The following is a 20,008-nucleotide window of genomic DNA, read 5'->3' as shown; positions in this document are numbered from 1 at the left end:
GGGGCCGCTCGGCGGGGCCGCCCGGGCCGGGGCGCGGGCAGCGGCTCCGGGAGATGCCGCCGCACGGCGGGAGACTTGTCCCGACCGGGCGCTCCCCGCCGCCGCCGCCGCCGCCGCCGCCGCCGCCGCCGCCCCCGCACCGCCGCCGCGGAGGCGGCCCTTCCTGCCGGCATGGGCCGCTCCAGGCTCCTTGAGGTCCCGCAGCACCCCCGGGGGCCCACTCGTCCCGCAGCATCTCTGGCATCCCACTGCACACAGGCTCCCGCAGCCCCCCCGGGTCCTGCTCGTTCCACAGCCCCCCTGGGGGTCCCGCAGCACCCGCGGGCTCCCACTCATCGTGCAGCATCTTTGGAATCCCGCAGTCTTCCTGGGATGTTGCACATCCCACAGCATGCCTCGGATTCTGCTCATCCCACAGCATCCCTGGGATCCGAGAGCATCCCACAGCATCCTGTAGTGGCTCTTACCTCCATGTGTCTTCATACCGCCACGACCTCTGCATCCTGTCGTGGCTGGGGCTCCGTCCACACTGAGGTACCTGTTGAACAGGTTGTTCAGGAAAAACACACCCTCTCCTGATTACCGTTTGGATAGTCGGTGGTGGGACATGGCTTAGAGAGATGCAGAGCACCAGAAACACCTGCAAAACAGCAGGAATCCCCAAAGAGGAAACATAATGATAAAAAAATAGACACTAAAATCCCTGCTCTCCTCAGCTGGCAGTCGGTCTCTGTTCAGCTCTGTGGTCACTCGTGCCTGGGAGGATGTGAAAAAGGTCAGGAGCTGCAGAATTTCAGAGTTACCCTTTCCACACAAAAATTAACCTTTGAACATATTTACCTCTTCCGTTATAGGTGTGCAATGTCTGAATGTTCATATGAAATTTTAATAATTTAAAGACACACTTGCAATTATGTTAGAGCAAAAGTAACTCAAACGATAGCCAGCTTAAACTAAGACTCAGTAAAGACTGACAGAAATGAGACAGCTGGCTACTCCAAACTGGTACTAAACGTTGTCTTAAAACTTCAAACACTGGATTTGTAATAATGATAAATCAATTGAATGAAGAAGTTAGTATTAATCAGTACCGTTGTAACAGTATTGTAAAAAGCATCTTACCTGAAATAACAAATCAGAGGTATGCCATTACAGGACTGGAATGGTGGGACTCCACGGGGACTTGCAACCACAAAGCCAGCAAATTCCTCGGTCAGTCCTTACTGAGGAGCATCCCAAAAAAGGCCACAGCCTGCACTTCTCACTGCCTGCTGTTGCTTCTGAAAAGTGTTGGTGTAATCCAGGATGCGGTCCTGAGCTATTAGTCTAATAAAAGCAATATATGAAAGATTCATAAATAACTAATTTAAAAGCAAATTAAATGTTTGCATAGAGTTAAAATGCGCACGCTGGGAAGTAACTTTACACTTGTGGTTCTCTATTCTGCATTTCTAGGGAAACAAGGCTTACGCAGTACCTCCCGCAGTGCTCGCTTGTCTGTCAGTCAGCTGCACCTCTGTATTGCTAAACTGTGAAGTAACTGGTTGTAATCAAACTCGGAAGAGGTCTCACATATACTGAGGTTCTTTACGTTTCCTGACAACAGGTAGTCAGGAATAGGAGAGAGGGCTGAGCAGTGCTAAGGGAAGACGTACAGCATGAGCTCAGTTTGTATGGACAAGGACAATCTCCAAAGGCAAATCTGTAAGAGACCAGGCCTTATTGCTTTCACTGCAGGTAGAACTATTTGTTTAAAGAAAAAAAAATAATCAGAGTGAAACAATTCTTTGCTCACATAAGCTGCCGTGGTAATTGTGGTTTCTCACACATTTTCCTGTCACCGTATCCTTCACGTATAAAGTTTTATTCTTGTAGGATTGCCGTAAGCTGTGCTGTGCATCCTGTAAATTTAAAGATACAATGAGCGAGTCTCCATAAACATACTGGTCTTAAAAAGTCCTGTAAAATACTAACACAAAGGCAAAATACAAATATACAAATACAGAGTGGAGACGAGATAATCAGATGGCAGAGCTTTTCTGTCACTCTCTTCCACGACCCACCCTAGCAAGTCCAACTCTCCAGATCTACGTGGGGTGCAGGAGAGGGAGCAGCTGCTTCCTGGCAGAAGCAAAGTTGGTCCCTGAGGAAATCCTTGCAACAGGTAACCTTATGAAAATTCATCTGGGCTACGCATGGTATGTGCACATGTAGCACGTGTGGCTCAGGCAGCATGATCCACGCAGGAAGCAACTAACATACGTCTTAAGACATGGGAAAAGAGAGAGGTCTTAGCACTCGGCTTGCCGGCTCACCCCGAAATGGCAATTTGCTGAAGGAGCAGCGTGCCAGCCCTGGTACCAGATTACTGACAGGGTAACTTGACTTCCCTTACAAGGCAAGGTAGCAGCAACAACACATAAGGTCTTATGTGCCCTTCCTCCCCCTTCCCACAGGCTCCTTAAAACCAGTACTGGGTTTAGGTATTATTTATTATTGCATTGAAAGGATATTATTTGATTTACAAACACAAATGATGTTATTTATTACATTACAATGCATTTTTACAAAGCTTTTGAACAATAAAACTATTTTACATAAATATGACTTCCAGTCCTCTCACCACCCGTTATTTATACATATTTACTTTTCATATTTTGCTTTACTATTTCCCAGGTCTTCATAATTCCTCATACTAACATACAGTAGCTGTAGCAGCGGCTTCATCAGAGGAATTCAGTCAGCCCTTTCTTCATGGGAGCTACTGCACTTGTTATAGCACTGCAGTCCTACAATGGCTCCTCTTCTTCCCATTTCTTACCCTCCTGAATTATCATTTTTAGAAAATCATTCTCAGCATGAAGCAATCCATTAATGATGATCCATTCTATTCTAGTGCAAACTATTCTTGCACCCATTAGCGGTGAACTCCTTTGATTTTGTGACACCGCATTGTCCTTTCCGAAGATTTCCTGATGCGTCCTGCATTTTCACTTTTGTGAGGTTTTTTGGGTTGGTTTTTTTTGTTTTGTTTTTTAATGAGCTTAGAGAGATGTCATCATAACAATAAGAATAATAAAGTCCAGAGCGACTGAGGAATGTACTGTGACCAGATTATTAATACTCAGAAACAAAATTAGGTTTTCTGGAACAGGTGGGTCGTTATTCGATTTTAGAAGAAAGAAAGAATGATCAAACTTAACAAAATGCCAAAAGCAAACACCATTTTAAGAAACGTGTGATCTTCTCGGCAAGTAGGTCTTGTTTTCAGATAATGATCCACAGAATCAGCAAATGAGAATTTCTTTGGTTTGTAACCAAGTTGATTTCGTGCCTTGTCTATTCGGAAAGTGTGAGTTACAGTAACGTTCCACACCTAAAATCCAAAGGACAGTTATGAAAATGACTTTAATATCTGATTTTCTAGAACTTGCATGAAAATATGTCAACAATGATATTACAATGGAATTAAAAACATGAATAAAGCTAGACACGCAAAAATATATAAATTTTGGAGTCAGATGCTGTCCAGAGCCAAAGCTTGGTGGACTGGGTGCAGGAGGAGTTTATGACACTGATTCCTCCCTTGTGAACGTGAGATAATGAACGAAGGAAATCCCATGCAAGAGATCAGCACACTTCCCTCAAACTGGCTCTTCCCAACAGAGGAACGTGCAATGGGACTGGATGAATGTACTGGAGGAGAGAGGTGTGGTGTCTCAACTTTGCAGAAAGGCATACCTAAGGAGTGGAAAACATGCACTTTTGGGGAGTTATATCCTCCAGCTCTGAATGCATGGTACCTGTGGAAATGCTTACATTGCACAGTCTCACTGATTTCTGATTCCTGCTTCAGATGTAGAACTAACGTAGAAGCAAGTGTAAAAACAGATGAATTGTGGAATAACTGAAAAGCTACAGCAGAAGTTAATGAGGTCCATTCAGTGTCCTATTATGTTACATGCTGCAATACAGTAAGAGACTAGATGACAGATTAGTTACAGCATTTTGGCTTATATTATAAATCATAATACTGTACAAAACCATAAGTTAGATCAAAATGAATTTGTCCAGAAGGTGGGATTTTTTTGCAGAAAACTGACTTTTCATTCCAATTTAGAATTATTTTTAGTGGACTTTCTAATTACTGGCTAGCCTGGTATTTTGATAGCTGCTACCGCTTTGCCCCAAGACTCTTGCTCTGTGCTCGTGGACCACCCTCTTGTAACAAGCAGTTCCACAGCATAGGACAGCTCGCTGGAAATGACCATGCAGTGCCTCTTCTCCTCTGTGCCAGCTCCATGTCAGTTGTTCTGTCTTGCACCTGAAGGATGTTTCTCTGGATCATCTAATCTTCAAGTAAGGTTTAACTTCTGATGATTTTATAAGGGATGGAAAAATCAGGCTACAAAATGAGGGTGTAAGCCCTGAGTGGACTACGCCCCTATGGAGAGAGCTCTACTGAAGACACTCCTGTATGCCTCCAAACGGTGTATCACATAATTCATGAGCATTTTGGTCATAAATGTGTAAACACTCCCTCTTTTTATATATTTACCTCATTCCTTGTCAAGAAAGGTGTAAAGCTAAAAAACGGCTTTAGTATGAGGTGCAGATATTCCATCACAGTGGCTGTGAAACAGAAAGTTACTTAATCAGACAGCTGGATAACGATAAACTGAGATAATACTGACATTGCACATCCTGTGATTCCCACTGACATCCGAGGATGCAATTAAGGTGGTAGAAGACAGTGTTTAATTTAGAAAGTACATGATAGACTCAGTTTATGAATAGTCGTTAAAGTTTATCTGGCATAATTAATGCCAAATGGCATAAATGATTATTATATTAATTAGAGTAACGTTCAGTTATATAACACCTATAATTCGTGTCCCTGAATTTTATAAAATCATTACGTACCTTTATAGGAATAAGAAAACAAATTTAAAAAAATAAATAGCGTAATAATTAAGTATGTATTATATAATTTTTACCTGCTATGTGAACCAGGAGAACAGGAATATGTATCCAGGGTTTCCTGTAGCCTAATTTTTCAAACTAGAAGGAGTATAAAAGGAAATAGCAACAGAATTTGTATCAAATTGAGGGTGTCAATGAAGCATGAAAATAGAAAAATGAATATTGATAAAACAGGTAACTAAACTTTTTTCCAGTTAATCCTCCTACCAATACCGGCAGTAAGAAATGCAACTGAAACCCGCTACTCGTTCTTCAGTGTCCACCTCCCACCCTTCAAATGCAATTGGATGGTAAAGGAGAAACAATGCAATTTCCAAGGAGCAAGTCACCAAGACTGGAACGCTCAACGACATTCAGACACAGGCCCATCATTCTACTGCAGTCATTTTCCTGAAAGTCTTTTCTGTGTTGGCATGGCAGGGTCAAAAAATTTAGCATGTTCTAAAATCCCAGCCTGATGTTTATGACAATACAATGTTGCCTCTTTTTAGCTTTAAGATATGGTTCTAAAAGACCTTCCCTTTTGTGCTGCAGTTGATGGCAGAACTAAGAATTTAAAAGCTATGCCAGATGCTAACAGTAGAACTTCTCGTGCGCTGTGAGCTTGCTTTACAGAAATGCTACTGCTCTGTAGCAGGTTCTGTACCTCTCATCTAGATTCTCTCAAAACAATAAAGGCAGTTATGCCTATCCCAAACCTCCCTTAAAGCCGGTGGATCTTTGGGAAACGCAGGGACAACAGGACTGACTTTAATGTTAAATAATTCAGTAATGAATGTGCACTGAATTTAATTTAGTTAGTACGGTCTTTTAGTTAATGATATGACCAGGGCCCGTACAGCGCATTAGAGCTAAACGCGTGTGCAATCCATACCAAAGGGACAATCCATTCAGAAAATATGACATTTTCACCATCATGTATGTAATACGCCTGACCACTCTGTTACAAAGAAGCAGAGAAAAACAATTAGAAAAACACTATATGTAGGATGGTGTGGTTGCATTAAATTTTATGTTTCGCATCTCGGTGGACCACTCGGTGGATAAGGAATTGGCTGGATGGCCACACTCAATGAGTTGTGGTCAACAGCTCGATGTCTAAGTGGTGACCAGTGATGAGTGGCCTTCCTCAGAGGTCAGTACTGGGACCGGCACTATTTAACACCTTTGCCGGCGACATGGACAGTGGGATCAAGGGCACCCTCAGCAAATTTGCCGGCCACACCCAGCTGTGTGGAGCAGCCAACATGCTGGAGAGACAGGATGCCATCCAGAGGGACTTGGAGAGGCTGGAGAGGTGGGCCCGTGCGAACCTCATGAAGTTCAGTAAGGCAAGTGCAAGGTCCTGCACCTGGGTCATGGCAATCCCAAGCACAAATCCAGGCTGGGCGGAGAACAGAAGGAGAGCAGCCCTGAGGAGAAGGACTTGGGGGTGCTGGTGCATGAGAAGCTCAACATTCACCGGCAACATGCGCTGGCAGCCCAGGAACCCCCCCACAGCCCAGGCTGCATCCCCAGCAGCGTGGGCAGCAGGGCGAGGGGGGGATTCTGCCCCTCTGCTCCGCTCTGTGAGACCCCCCTGCAGTGCTGCCTCCAGCGCTGGGGCCTCAGCACAGGAGAGACACGGAGCTGTTGGAGCGGGGCCAGAGGAGGCCCCGGAGCTGCTGGGAGGGCTGGAGCCCCTCTGCTGTGGGGACAGGCTGAGAGAGCTGGGGGGGTTCAGCCTGGAGAAGAGAAGGCTCCGGGGAGACCTTCCAGCCCCTTCCAGTTCCTGAAGGGGCTCCAGGAAAGCTGGGGAGGGACTCTGGAGCAGGGAGGGGAGCCATGGGACAAGGGGGAACGGGTTTACACTGCAAGAGGGGAGATTTAGGTGAGATATTAAGAAGAAATTCTTTGCTGTGGGGGTGGTGAGCCCCTGGCCCAGGTTGCCCAGAGAAGCTGTGGCTGCCCTGTCCCTGGAGGGGTTCAAGGCCAGGTTGGACGGGGCTTGGAGCAACCTGGGCTGGTGGGAGGCGTCCCTGCCCAGGGCAGGGGGTGGAACGAGATGGTCTTTAAGGTCCCTTCCAACCCAGCCCATTCCGTGATTCTATGATCTAGAATCAGAACCTATTTTCAAAAGAGTAACAGAATACATAGATATGTATAACGGTGAATACATTAACCTGGTTAAAATTACTGTTTCCTCAAATCAAACAGGAAATTATGTATTTTCAAAACAGAAAAAATCATCATTGAAGTATTAGCAGAATGTATTTGCATTTGCACTGTCCATGTGCTTGTGGAGCTACATACCATTTCTGAGAATTTAGCACATGGCCTTTTGGAGAAATTCTGATCTCAAAACATCAAAAATTAAACCTATTTGAAAGCTAAAGCTACTGGGACACAATGTTTATAGTGTTTACTTACAGCTACATAACCCTTCTCAGAGGTGAGAGCCTCAGCAGCTAGTAAGTGAGCTTGTACCAGATTTCCTATGTGAACCCAGTTCATCTGAACTTTGTGATTCCCAAATTTGAAGTTAAATAGTCTCCGCTGGATATTTACCTGTAGAAATAGAAAAGATGAAATAACTACATTATTCCTTTATTACCCAGTATCATGTATTCATTTTGACTCAGCCTGAATACTTACAATTTGCTCTATTTGCGTACAATTACAGCACAAGAAACGTGTCACAAGACAAAAGCCAACTAGTTGGTGGTTTTATAAATCAAGGACTGTTGCACCGATACACAGTGTTAAAACATGATGACGTTATAGTGCTTGGCTGAAATTAAAGTGCGTATTTGAAAGGCAGTATTTCCATTAAACAATCAGGGATGCGAACATAGTTCTACCACGGCATTTCAGCCTTGCAGCTTTTTCTTTTCACTTAAAAGCACGGCTTGATCCTTGCCGTTTCTGCAATGCTCATATCACGCTGTTATCTTGCATCATATGACCTGTCACCAAGCTTTCCCAACAGTCTTCCCGGAGGAATTGTTAAGAACTGTAATCATGATACTTCTACTTGTGTTATGCCCTTACAACTACTTGTAGTGTCCTCCAGAGCTGACTACATAACACATACGGCTACTCGTGGCAGGTGGCGCTGCTCTTCTGGTCCATAGATGCCTGGCGGACGAAGCACACAAGTATGGAGCTTGTCACCTCCTTGGAGAGAGAACAAAGTGTGATTTTCAGATAGCTTTGATATGGCTGGCATATATTACCCGAGTTTCACGTTGTGAAAGTAAAGGATCAGTCTGACCATTCTACGCGATTCAGCTTCCTACTAACTTGTTTTCGTTTCTGCATAAAATTTGATTCAATAGCAGTGGAACACCCTGTCTTAGCAGCCTGAAAAACTGAATCCCTCTGACCATAGAAGAGCTTGAATAGGGCCAGGACAAATAAAATTTTCCTACAGGTATGCCACCTACTGGATTGACTTTTGCTATTTATTATAGATATAACTTTATAAAGTACGTATTTGTCCATCGAGGTAGACACATGCAATACCAGAAGAAGATCATTCAATTTGCTGTATTTAGACACCTTGCTTGCTTGCAGCTCAATGGCATCACAAAGGAATAGAAGAGGTCTCTTAAACAGAGGCTTTCAAATGAGTTAGCCAATTTTAAATCAAAATTAATACTTTAAGCTCTATGTGTGAATCAGTAAGCAGATTCCCCTGACTCCTGAGAATAGGCACAACTACACCTTCTATGTTAGCAAGTGTAACAGGTGGTAGGCATTTGCTCAGTAATTAACCAAGGATGCTAAAATTGAATCCCCGCCTGATTTGTTTGCCAGCTTTTCAGTTCAGAGAAATCACTAGAAATAGCAAAATATGTACGTAAAAGCAAAGATAAATATCTGCCTTGCTGTGTACAGACAGCTTTTTAGCCACAGCTATTCATGCATGTGTGACTTTGTAAGTCAACACGACTGTGATATTGCCAATCTGTTTAAGAAACTGCAATTATTCTAGCCAGACACCTGCAAGACTTTGAGGATTACGAGAATGACCTATTGGACAGTGCTTAGAGATTGGTATTATCAGAGAATCTTGAGGTGAATGGGGAATAAAAGCACAAATACTGTATCTATTGTAGAATTGGTAAACTTTTAAGATGATTTGAAGAAGTAAGGTTAAATGTTCTGAATTCTCCCATCTATTGTTTGCATATAATCTCATATCTGTCTGGCTGTACACATAAAAAAATTAATAATCCACAAAGGGAGGAGTGGAAACAAACAAAATAAATCCTTATTTACATTAATTTAAAGTATACTATTTATTGATAAAGGAGTAATCAGAGAATGGAATAACCATTAGCACTACTAATGATAGGAAAAACCCAAATGTTTTTTATGTACCTTTGAGTAAAGTTCCATTAGCAGCAAGAACCATTTGGTCTGCAATTGCCTTTGTTCTAGAATAATGATTAAATTGCTATAAAGAAAGGCAGAATATGATCAACATTTTAATCACATTATTGCATCTGTAAAGGCAAACCTCCTGTTTATATCTGATAACCGGTTAATCTAGCCAGCTTGTAGACATCAAATGAGTAAAACCAAACTAGAAATAACATCAAGACATAGCAAAAATATACTTTGTTTATGACAAAGAAACTTATCAGACTTACATTTTAGTTGCACAAGTTTAGCTTCAGAGCGAATTTAAGTCCACTAGTATTTACTTAACTCACTTTCTGTGCTGGATGTACTGAAATAATTAATATCAAGCCAAATGTTCTGGTGGGTCATAAAATAATAATTTTATTTTGAAAAAACATCCATTTTGAATTGGAAAAAAATTTTTAAAACAGTAAGTTAAATATGAAATTAAAAATTCCGACTTTCCTAAAAATGTTTCCATTTCTTATTGGAGATATGTGGGAAGTTATAAATAATTATCTCCCAACTGTATCTTTTACTATTAACTTTAAAAATTGCACCCACCTGTATTTAAACAATAGGATTCTGGACGCAGTTAGTACATGCTCGTTTAGCGATCAGTTACCCACATGAGGCTATTTATGTATCTGTCGAATTTTATATTGCCGTACTTTATATTGAAATATATACCTAAAAATCCCACCGTGGAAGTTTTTTCGACTCTCAGGTGGCTTAATCCACCTGCTCCACCTCCCCCCATGCCCCACCTACCTCTGCTGCTCGCTATTACGTGATCACCATTAGAGAAAACATACGATTAGGGGCTCAGACGCATGCCACTAATGGCAAATTCCAGAAATGCTTTCTCAGAAGTCTGGGGCGCCGCACAGGCTGCGCACAAGCTGACGCATCCAACTCGGTGTCCCAGCAGGCACCAACAGAGTCGCAGTCAGCCCCAGTTAGGAATGCTGGACTTGGGATGCGCATTCTAAAATGACTGCTTTTAACTGCGGGCAGCGTGCTGGGCGCCAGAAAGAACAAAGGGGAAGAGTGGCCAGAATGCACCGAGCTTCAGATTTTGGCTAGAAAATATTTGCTAAATGGTCACGGTAAAGAAGGAAATGCTATTTCAGAGCAGCCCTGAGGTGACTGTAACTACCACCTGGCCTGCAGCAAGAAAGCAAGTCTTAGGAACTTCAAAGACGCAAAAAGACATGTGATAAAGATGTAGAATTTGGTATTTAACAATACTCTTCAATGCAAAGGCTCACAGGGGCCATAATATTCAGTATTTACATCGTGGATCGTCCCCTGAAAGCCCTTCCTCTTAACATATTCTTGTTGAAGGTCACATTCCGCTTTTGTTAGTAATCTTTAAATATGTTATCATCTCACATCTGTCTAGTTATAGCAGATTAAAGCCACTATAATTTGAATATTTCTTCACTGATCGTGGGTCAATTTTTATTAATGAAAAATAATTTCATGGAATTTGATGTGATCTATAGTAGAACAGAACAGCCTTCAATAATCTATCCTTTAGAGCACAGTAAATGCCATGGTATCACATGAACAAAGTACCTTTTCCAGTGGAAAATACGGCACAGTTTCTTCGTCTCCTTCTTCAATAGGATTCCCTCCAAACACCACATTCACTGTACTGGTATATATCAGTCTAGGGATATTTCTTTGTTTGCAGGCTACAATGGTATACAACATAAATTATTTTAAGACAAAAATAAAGAGTGAGAAACTACACACGAACCGGCAGCTTCTCTTTTTGAAAACAAACATTACGCCTATATAAAAAGGTACTATTTTACCTTTAACTTATTTAATACAATATTATCTTTCATTCAGCTGGAATTTTTCATCCCAGGTGCCTGCTATGTAAATATTACACATCGTGGTCACCAAACATTTTATGATTAGGTACCTGCCACTACCAAATCACCACTGGACTGCAGTCTTCAGCTGGGTAGAGGAATTATCTTGGCGGGGGGGAAAAAATTCCTCCTTTACTTCAGAAGCATTTCTTAATACATGTTCATTTTACAAATTGAATAAAAAGAAGATGAGTAAGAACAATTGTTTGGATCAAATAGCACTGAAAACTCCCCGCTTCTTTCCGCGGGGGTAGTGCTGTGGAGAGCAGCCTGTCCATGGAGCGTTATTTTTGCCCTTATTTTGGCAGTGCGCACAAGCAGTACTGCTTCTGGCACCCCAGTTTCACGGATGCCTGTGCAGGTAAGTCAAGTCACCTAAGAAAATGTTCTAGCTCTCTCTGGTGTGACAAAACTGTATTTGTCTCAGTCAGTTCATAAGTGACAAATGATGTGTTAGCAAGAAATGCATGCCGTTAGTGTATAATCAGTAGTACCTTAAATACAAACGAAATTAGTATTATTTACAAAACAAAATCTTAATTACGGGTTTCAGTCAGGTGTTAAGACGTTATGTCTAAATTCTGCTGCATATTTATCATGGCAAACTTGAATAACTTAACTTCCCTTTTGATTTAACAATGCTGCTAAAATTTAAGTGAATTAATATTCAAAGTCAGGAATTTTTAGAATCTACAGTGCAGTCAGTCCAGTTGGCTCATTGGCTCATTTTGAAAATAATGAATGTAATTACCATGTTGTAAGTATTTGGAAAAAAAAACCAATAAAAATATCTATTAATAAAATGTAGATTAACAGGTTCACGCCCCTCCCAAGACTCTTGCTTTGTTGGGAGCCTGCTGAAATTTGACATGATGTATTTATGTGGGTTCAGAGATTGGGCTAAGAAGAAGGGAATATGTGGCAACCTCTTCCCTCCAACTCATTTAGAGTTTTACTTGCCTACCATGTCACTCTATAATTATTCATGCTTTTTGCAGTAATAATCTACAGTAATCCACAGGCAGCCTGAAAATGGGCCTAAATTAAAACTGCTTTTGACATTTTGCTTTTTGATTTTTTTTTTGCTGCTTGTTTTTTTTGGCGAAAAGCAAAGAGAAATTAGCTTTGGTATTTCCAATAGACTTTGAAATGTTCTTTCTAGAATTGAATACACAGAGAGAAATCTACTAACATTTTCCAGAGACACTAGTCAAAAATCAGTATATAAGAAAAAGAGATCCCATTTAGATAGATGATCTATCTGAAAGGATAGAGGATTTTCTATATTAAGGTGATAAAATAATAGCTAAATATACTTACCACATTTATGGCTCCTGTTACCAAATGTTTACAACACAACGAACAGTACAATATCTCTCATGTTATTTCTACAAGGAAAGAGGATAACACTTCTCCATTACACAGAATAAAGAGAAAAAATAACCAGTACATGGAGGAGGGTTTAAGTTGGTCTGCCAAGGAACAAAATCCAGGTCGAAAACCTACGCCCAATTCTCAAACCAGTGGCAAATCTCCTACCGGTTTTAATGGGACCTGCACACCTAGCTTTACATCCTACTCTGAAAGGAGGGAGAGAAGAGCCTCATTTTACTGCCAAATCAACACAGAAAACATCCAATTAGTTTTTTTAATTCATGGTTTGGATCAGATGCAAAGAAGGAACATCAAGGTACATACCATCAATTATTATTTTTGTGCCTCCGACATTGATGGATTCAATCTGGTCTTTCTTTTGAAGCTAGAAATAAGAGTTTGTGCAATATCTAATTAATCGAATGTCACATTCACGATACAATTCTTACAATCGCCAGATCTAGAACAGCTGTGGCCTTTTTGTGATGTAGGTATTAGTTCTCTGTCCTTCTGACATACAGTGATTCCTAGCGGTTCTCATTTTTATTGTCTTGTTCAGTGTATAAATAAATAAAGTTGAAAAATGAAAGATAAAATGCGTCTGGAAGGAAATTATAATGCTTAATTTTTCTGTCGCACCCCAGATAATCCACGATACAGAAACAGGCTTTACAAGCAGGGGTTATGCTCCCTGAAAGGTTTCACAAATTCTTGTTCCAGTGGCAATCTGTCCTGTTCTTAGAAATAAATTAGTTGTTTCATGACTTTTTTTATAACACCCTCCGTGAATATCACTGTTATTTAGCATAACTATATCGAGTTGCTAGTCTGTATCCTCATGACTGTGCGTTCACAAGAAGAAAATGCATCAACGTTAATTCTAGAGCAATATTGTCACACTTCTTCAGATTGGAGAAGAAGGATATGCCTTCTTATCCAAGCTCTTAAATCTATGATCTCATTTTTCTAGAGTATTTTGTGTAGTACATTAGTTTCATGCTTTGACATTTATTATTTTAGGAATACCTGCCTCGTTGCCTGCATGGATGACCTGACCTTTATAACTAACTTCTGCCTGACATAAATACCATATAATTACATTCTTTGCTACATGCAGACAAATTTTCGCTTTCACAAGAATAAAGAAAGAAAATGTTAGGAAAATTGTACTTGCTTGTTCTAATCCTGACATTCCACACGCAGCCACATGAAAAACACAGTCAACTCCTTCACATGCTTTGAACACTGCATCATAATCCCTCACGTCACCCTGTAAAATGAGAAAAGAATGGATTTTTGACTAATAGAGCTCATTAAATTCTCTACAGAATTAGTATTAACTATGGCTATTAATGAAAATCTAAAGTGATTCTGATCTATTTTTCACAATACTTAACTAGCATTAAATAAAACATAAACATGGAGAAAAATCCACGACTAAGATTTTTGTTAGTATTTTGTTGCAAAACAAATATGACTCTTGTTAGCTTCAATTATAATACATATTTTCACACTTAGTCCTTCAGCCTGCAGACTGGCAAAACTTGTTTGACTTGAATGGGAGCAGCACATGCTCGAGGGCTGGAGAATCACAGCAGGAAGGGCTCAGCTGTTTGCCATGGAATAGCCAAATAAGAGAACCCCTTTTCTGTTAGCACCCTGAGATCCGACTTGTGCAATCTGGACAAATGTCTCTTTGCCCACCTAAGGTTTATTGAATGATAAATTTAATTACCGTTTTGTACGAGATTAAAACAAAAGAGTACACACGATATGCATTTAGTACTGTATTAGTATACATTTGTGTATTACAATCACATTATATGAAGTGCTATATAGTACTGCATACTGTACCATATTAAATACACAGACACTACATCTAGTATCAAATGCTACGCTGTGCTTCGAATATTGTGTTGCGTTTTTGTATACCGGGCAATACTATATGAAAATACTCCACTTTCATACAGATGTCAAGAAAAATAAACCACCTTTCTTTTCATAATTATGATATTTCAAAATATTTGAGATTATTCCATTTCCTGTAATGAAATTGATAGAATGATCACAAAAGAAATGGCTGGATGCAATATTAAGATGTCATCTAATCAGTCTTTAACTCTCAACTTTTTTCTTCTGAGGTTGCCAAAGTATTTCACAAATATGTCTGACTTACTCTTCTTACCTTCAATCAAATGCTAAAATAGCTATCCAGTATAAACAACATTAGCAATCTCCAAACCACCGATCAAGGCTCAGATCTCTGAAGTGACTTATTACTTTATTTACTAGGACTCCCTAGTTCCATTTTCTAGGAAATTCACCTATACTTTGTAATGTTTATTCTTTTAAAATTGGATTATAAAAAAAAATTGTTCTCAGAAGATAGTTTGTCAGATCTCGAGTCTTCTTTAAAAGACACAAATTGTCACCAGTCAACCAACTTAAATCAAACTATGTGGATTTACATCATTATCAAATCAAGCCTATGGTTTTTGACTGGTTTCTCAATAATACTTTATCTCTCTCCCATATTCTGTAAAAGCTGTTTGTGAAATCGAACAAAAGACCAACCATCCTGAGTCAGACTAAAGGTCTGCTTAGCTCGGTATTCTGCCCGCTCGCAGCCACGCAGAGCAGTATCACGCATCGCCCTTTGCCTCCCTTACTGTCTGTCCCACACGGCGATGCAGTTAGAAGGAGAAAATCTGTCATCACCTCAATAGCCCCTGGGACAAGGATCCTGTGATCACGTTCAGCTTTGCCATCAACTTTCTAGTGTTACTGGTGGTGTCGGATGAGATCAGCTGAATGGTACCCAACGTCTAGCTGGACCTTGTGCAAGAGGACAGGAGCACATACAAACTGCTAGTGCCCCACTGCGTAGCCAGAACCCAAAGCTGAGTGGATGAAGCAGCTGTGAGGAGTTGGTGGTCCCCACATCAGGGGGGATGTTGTCCTCCACAGATGGCTGAGCCATTAAATATTTGAGGTCTCTCTTATTCCACCTCTTTTGCAGACATAATAATTTTCTCGAATTGTTAAGAATCGAAAGGAATCAGTGCTCATAAATGGGTGCCCTGGGAAGAACAGGAACAGGGAAATCATATGTGACACTTCCCTCCAGAATACTTCTACAGTTTCCAAGTATATTCTTTCAGAGATTTCTTGAGCCTAATTTAGCTAGCTTACTTAGTAATCTCCAGCGGAAGTAAGTTTTTGTCAAGAGTTCATACGTGCCTTTTACCCACTGCATGAAAAAATAACTTTTTATTTGTATTGAGCTGATGACTCATTTCACCTGATGGCCCTTCCTACCTGTACTGGAAAGGACAGTCAGTCCTTAACTGTCTCCATACCGCTCACACTTCGTAGAGCTCTCCTGCTCCCAAGTAATTTCCTTTCCAGACTGGAAAGCCTGCGTTTCCTCAATCATTCACGGCACGGCAGTCATTCTACATTTGTGATCACTTTTATTGCCCTTTCTCTCGCCTTTTTACTCAAAGTAATTTCCCTGAGCAGTAAACTTTGTCACTTCGTTGTTCACTCCTTCACCTAGGTGAGCTATGAATGTGTTGAATGGCACCTCCCAACACAGGACTCTTCATAACTTCACGGGTAACACTGAGAGAACTGACCACTTGGACTCCTGTTTGCTACCTCTTAATCAGTTACTCATGTGTTTCAGGACCTTTTACAATGACTTCTTACTGTCCTTAAAGGCTTTTCAGTAAACACTTATCAAAACTCCTTAAGAAGTCTTGGTAATGTGCATAACTTTCTTTCACTGCTGTTAAACATGTAATTTCAACCTACCTTGAAAAAGTCTGCTCCATTTGGAATTTCCCATTGAGGCTTCCGCACATCAAACAGAACAACAGCAATTCCTGACCTGACAAGAGCACATCCCAGATTGTATCCCAGATAGCCTCCACCTCCTGTCACCATTGTCTTTCTGCTTCCGTTAACCAGTGGTCCAGCGCATGCATTTGGTTTGCTCTCACACGGTTGGCTGCTGTGGAGCTCTTCTGTAGATCCTTCTTGCATCACGGCTGCAAGATAGAAGATCTCTTGAAAATTCCTGCATAATACTCCGAGATCCGGGTAATTTCAGTAAATTTCATGTTACAATGCTCCTTTCGTGACTATACTATTTTTATGTATATATTTTTATTATCTTAACATGTTTAAAAATGTATAAATTCATCATTTTGGTGATGGGGTTTCTACGCGCAATGAGGAATAAGTCTGAATACTTCTATATTCCAAGATTTTGTCTTTTCCTCATACCGACGAGTTTCATATTATATAGAAATGATGAGAAATTACAGGATTTTAGAGATGTTATGATTACCTAACCTTAACAGGTATGATTACATTTTTGAATGCTTGGTATATCAAACATTTTATCCCTGAAAACTCACTAACTTCTGATATATTAATGCCAAATAGATGTTAGCCTACTAGTCAGGAAAAAAAAAAAAAAGATAAGGAATATAAGAAAGGATTGATTCTGCTTTTAAAAACTTTATTTCACATTTGGGTCACCGTTCTTCAGTAATGATAAAAATTTGCTACCATTTGAAATTTTTCTGTTTACACACTAAATACATTTAGATTTATGCCCAGTACTTACTAACTTTTGTCCATATTGTCCTCATAAGGGCAGTCATATACAGCTAACCTGGCAAGGAACAGAAAGGATAAGCCACCTGCCCTGTGGGTTCATCTGCTTGGGAAAACCAATTAGAATATCATTCTGTGATAAGCAGTTCTACAGGAGATACTCATCTGTACTCCTTGCTCTGTATTAAAAATGAGTTTATTCTACAATAATCACTTTTCTTTAGAAATTCACTCATATTCTGCAGTTAAAATGACCAGTATTCCAGATCACAATATACTCCAAGAAATTAGTCCAGTTAATTTTCCCACATAGACGGCCCCTATTGTCCTCACTCCCTGCATGGCATTTGCATGTTAGGATCTAGGCTCTTATGGCCCCAAACAGAAATCCAGAATAAACACATCTGAATCGAGTCACTGTAAAGTGGGAGCCAAACCGGGTGCCTGCCAGTCTAATACAGGAAAATAGACCCAGTTCCTACAGATTATTAATGTTTTCTCATAGTTGGAGTGGGTGCTAACAGCAACATCCCCATGCACGGGAGTGCATCATCTTCCACCGGCTGGGCACAGGCAGCTAAGCGTCATTTGCTCTCAGTCATCTACAGCAGGGTTGAGCAGAGATTATGCAGAAACTGGGTATGACTGGTGACTGGCAGCTGCATCGCTTCCAGGGTGAAAGAAATACTAGAAAAGCAGCAGAAAATGCAACCCACAGTACACAAAGTTACGGACTACTTTTGCTATTGCCTTGTTAATTTTTTATAATTTTTTTGTGATATTTTTATTATTTTATGTGCTGTTTTTTAGATTTTAGACACAGGGAAGTAAGTACCAGATTCTCCATGCCGTTACACTGTTTTAACACCAGTGTCAGCTCACTAAATTCAATTAACTGAGTGGCATAACACAGTGGAAAATACAAGCTCCTTATGTTGAAAAATACCCTGACATTTCAAAAATGAAAAATAATTCATATTTCCAAAATAAAATTTAAATTAGAACTAATATAATAAAACTAAAACAAGTATGCCTCTCCTGTTCAATCAAGCAGATTTAAATTCCCATCTCTAGATTCTCCTGCACAGTAGTTTTAAGCCATGTAAAATTCTTTTGCCTTGACTTTTGTGAAAAAGCACCTTTTTATACACTGTAAAGAGAACTAAGGTCAAGCTTGTCACGTATGACATAAAAAGACATTTGAAAAATGACATATATTTGAATACTTGTCATTAATATCTCCTTATATTCTAAGTAAGCTGGAGGTTGTATCGAAAAGTTTGAAGATTTCATTAGAAATCTCTTTCTTAAAAAGCACTATTAGCATTAATATATTAATTTCGTTCATGGAATTAGAAAATTATTATAAAATTTTGAATGTAAACAATTTCCTGTAAGAAAAGACTTATTTCCAGTATCAGTAACTTCCTTGTTTCTCTAAATTTGTAGGAACTATTCTGATTTATTTATGTATTCTGCATGATGAGCATAGTCACATCTTACGCAGCGCATGTGGTGTGAGTTGCTCTTAGCTCCCCTGCTGTCATTCAAAATATTAGAAATGCAGAAATTACTTCCCATAGAAAGTTAGAGTCAAACATTTAAGTTTTTTTAAAATAGCTAAAGAAGTAGTAAGTACCCTTGGTAGAATCCTGGATGTCAGCGTTCTCCCAGTCCTTCCTGTCCAAGTAATATGGCGAGACTTCTCTTTGCTGGCCAATTACTAACACAAGGGCATCCGGTACTCTCAGACAAACAGATGTTCACGTGTGCCCAGGCCCTTTTGCTGTTCCTGCCCCTTTGTAGCTGGTGGCTGGGCTAGGAGCCAAAAAAGGGCAGGGCTTAATTTGTACATAATTTACGTTCCTTTTCAGGAAAAAAATGAAATCTTTTCTCCACAACAGACCCTTCTAAATAGGATGGTATCTCTTACTGTTACCTGCTAAAAGTATTGATAAGACACTAGACAACACAAATATACTATTGGTACCATCATTCTGTAGATAAATGGTGCCAGATTACTAAGGCATCTCACACTGTTTTTGAGAAGTACAGAGAAAAGGGGTCTTTACTAAAGAAAAACAGGAAAGAAATTCTGAACACTAATGTTTGAAAGTGAACCCCTCTCAGTTGCGTGAAACTTTGGTAGGATCCATCTCATCCAGCAGCAGAGTGAATGGGAACACTTTCTCCTTCTACCTACAGTTTTCAATCTAAATTTGTATAAAGAGAAGGAACAAAAATCTTGTTTGGCAGTGGTACTTAGCAGTTTCATCCTGACTTTTCTATCTTCACCCCCAATCAATTCATGTATTTGCGAAGAGGCTCAGCCGAGTTGTTCTCCAGCTTCCAAGATGGATGAAGTACAACCATCAAACTATCTGGTACACAACAGAACAGGAGAAGGCGATTTACTATTAAATAATGCGTTCAAAATGAATAATTAATTAAATGATTAATAATTATAGAAGTTCTCCGATCCTAAGACTTTAAAGCACTTTAAAAACACATATCCTTTTGCAAACTAAACAACGAGAAATCAAAGCCAACATTTTTAAATGGGTGTGTCTAAAATTAGGCCTCAGAGCAGTAGTTAAGATGCTGAAGAAACACTCCCAAATCTAAATATAAATGACTACAATTTTAAATGTTGGCATGTTAGAAATATCTCAAGTTCATAGGCGGCTTTGCAATTTGAATGTAATTTAATGTTCATGTGCTGACAAGAACTCAAACTAACACCTAGGCAA

The 20,008-nt window shown here is 40.0% G+C and overlaps 1 protein-coding gene across 1 annotated transcript; it reads right to left on the bottom strand.

Annotated features, from left to right (window-relative positions):
- Positions 1-2,479: 2,479 nt before the first annotated feature.
- On the bottom strand, positions 2,480-19,340 carry LOC141747808 (putative short-chain dehydrogenase/reductase family 42E member 2). Its single transcript, XM_074598578.1, has 12 exons — positions 18,898-19,340; positions 16,449-16,684; positions 13,807-13,902; positions 12,957-13,017; positions 10,954-11,072; positions 9,349-9,424; positions 8,057-8,139; positions 7,393-7,530; positions 5,858-5,923; positions 4,998-5,061; positions 4,559-4,632; positions 2,480-3,376 (listed from the first exon to the last, which is right to left on the bottom strand). The coding sequence occupies exons 2-12, from the start codon at positions 16,677-16,679 to the stop codon at positions 3,173-3,175; spliced, it is 1,212 nt and encodes a 403-aa protein (XP_074454679.1). The 5' UTR covers positions 16,680-16,684; positions 18,898-19,340; the 3' UTR covers positions 2,480-3,172.
- Positions 19,341-20,008: the final 668 nt, after the last annotated feature.

Source organism: Larus michahellis, chromosome 8 (assembly GCF_964199755.1).
Source record: "Larus michahellis chromosome 8, bLarMic1.1, whole genome shotgun sequence".
Taxonomy (NCBI): domain Eukaryota; kingdom Metazoa; phylum Chordata; class Aves; order Charadriiformes; family Laridae; genus Larus; species Larus michahellis.
The sequence above is the reverse complement of the archived record's forward strand: the minus strand, read 5'-3'. Positions and strand labels throughout refer to the sequence as shown.

Excerpts from the sequence above, each read along its gene's own strand:
- LOC141747808 (XM_074598578.1), bottom strand. The coding sequence starts at position 16,679 with ATGCAAGAAGGATCTACAGAAGAGCTCCACAGCAGCCAACCGTGTGAG. Across the intron at positions 5,062-5,857 it reads CTGAATGGATTGTCCCTTTG|TTTGAAAAATTAGGCTACAG; the intron begins GTATGGATTGCA and ends TACTCCTTCTAG. Across the intron at positions 4,633-4,997 it reads TCTCCTGGTTCACATAGCAG|CCACTGTGATGGAATATCTG; the intron begins GTAAAAATTATA and ends TCTGTTTCACAG.